Genomic DNA, 1,344 nt, shown 5'->3' on the forward strand with positions numbered 1-1,344 from the left:
TGTAATGTGAAAATTTAGGAGGGGGGATTTTAATTGAAGAAGAGCCAATCCAAAATGTACAGTGACAAACGCCCTTTCTGCAGTCTGGAAGTGTTGGGCATCTATGCCTCCTTGCTGGGTATGCAGATTAGTTATGCAGTGAACGATGTTCTTATTGGGAAGGAATTATCAAAGGGGCTGAACCCTCTGGCTTTCATTGTTTACTCCAACGTGATGGGGGTACTAGTGCTTACACCATTTGCCCTCTTTCTTGAAAAGTATGTATGTGGGCATTGTTTCATTTCGTTGGATTTTCTTTATTACTTTGTACTGTTGAGAATTTCTTTAAGTTTTGAACATTTCAAATCCATGGTTTCATCTGAGGAATGCAGGACGAAGCGGCCAACAACTGTGAGTTTACCTCTGTTTGGACAGTTCTTTCTGCTCTCTCTTGGGAGGTAAGTTGAGTATCTGAAGTCCACATTCTGCATCCCAGTTACTGTTATTGCTATATAAATAGCAGTGCTGAATACATTCTGTCCTGTAAGCCTTTTTCTTGGTTTCAATACATTAGGGTTTCATAGTTAAGGTTTTGATATTTAGGGTTTCTTCGGCAGTCACGATGTCTGTGAGAGCAGTAATGAGCAAGCGTGAAGACGTGATAATCTTCAAGGGAGACGAAACCCTGGAGAAAGCCCTGGAGCTTCTTGAAACCTATGGAATTCCCAAGGGTCTCCTCATGCCTATGGAGAACGTGGAGGACGGGGGTAGGGTTGAAGCCACCGGGGACATCTGGCTGAAGCAGAAGAGTGGTGTGAAACACCACTTCAAGCGCGCAGACAGCTTTGTGCAGTATGGTACTGAGATTTCTTGCCAGTTGGAGAAGAACAAGATGAAGAACGTCAAGGGAGTGAAGGCCAAGAAATGACACATGCCTTTCTATGTCCCGGTTCGTGAGATCGTTGTGGACGAGGAAGCTACTCCTCCTAAGATTTATTTCAAGAGCTATGCCAATCTTGGGGAGTGTTTCCCTGCCGAGTACTTCAACAGCAAAGACTGAGAAGAAGGCCACTGCGACGTGGGATTGCTGATCAGTATTATAAATAAAGGCTACTTGATTGAAGTTCTACTGGTTTAGGTTTTTATGTTGTTGCAACCATGAAAAAGTCTGAAAACGCTAAATTTCTCCCTGAATATATCTGGTCCTCCAGACTTTCTATTCTCACTTCTGGGTAATTATATGCAAATTTTGTGTTTCTCTTTCAATTTTATATGTTGCATGGAGATTATTAACTACTGGTATTAAGCAAATATGATTTGTGTTTACTATATGGGGGTTATTTTGATTTTTTGGTATGAATTATA

At 41.6% G+C, this 1,344-nt stretch overlaps 1 protein-coding gene across 1 annotated transcript; it reads left to right on the plus strand.

Annotated features, from left to right (window-relative positions):
- Positions 1–526: 526 nt before the first annotated feature.
- Positions 527–1,124, plus strand: LOC149181985 (uncharacterized). Its single transcript, XM_089418443.1, has one exon. It carries the CDS (start codon positions 602–604, stop codon positions 905–907), a length of 306 nt encoding a protein of 101 aa, XP_089274569.1. The 5' UTR covers positions 527–601; the 3' UTR covers positions 908–1,124.
- The last annotated feature ends 220 nt before the right edge of the window (positions 1,125–1,344 follow it).

The sequence above is a fragment of the Pinus tabuliformis genome, chromosome 3_2, assembly GCF_031772625.1.
Source record: "Pinus tabuliformis cultivar Carrire ecotype Pingquan chromosome 3_2, CPIR1, whole genome shotgun sequence".
Taxonomy (NCBI): domain Eukaryota; kingdom Viridiplantae; phylum Streptophyta; class Pinopsida; order Pinales; family Pinaceae; genus Pinus; species Pinus tabuliformis.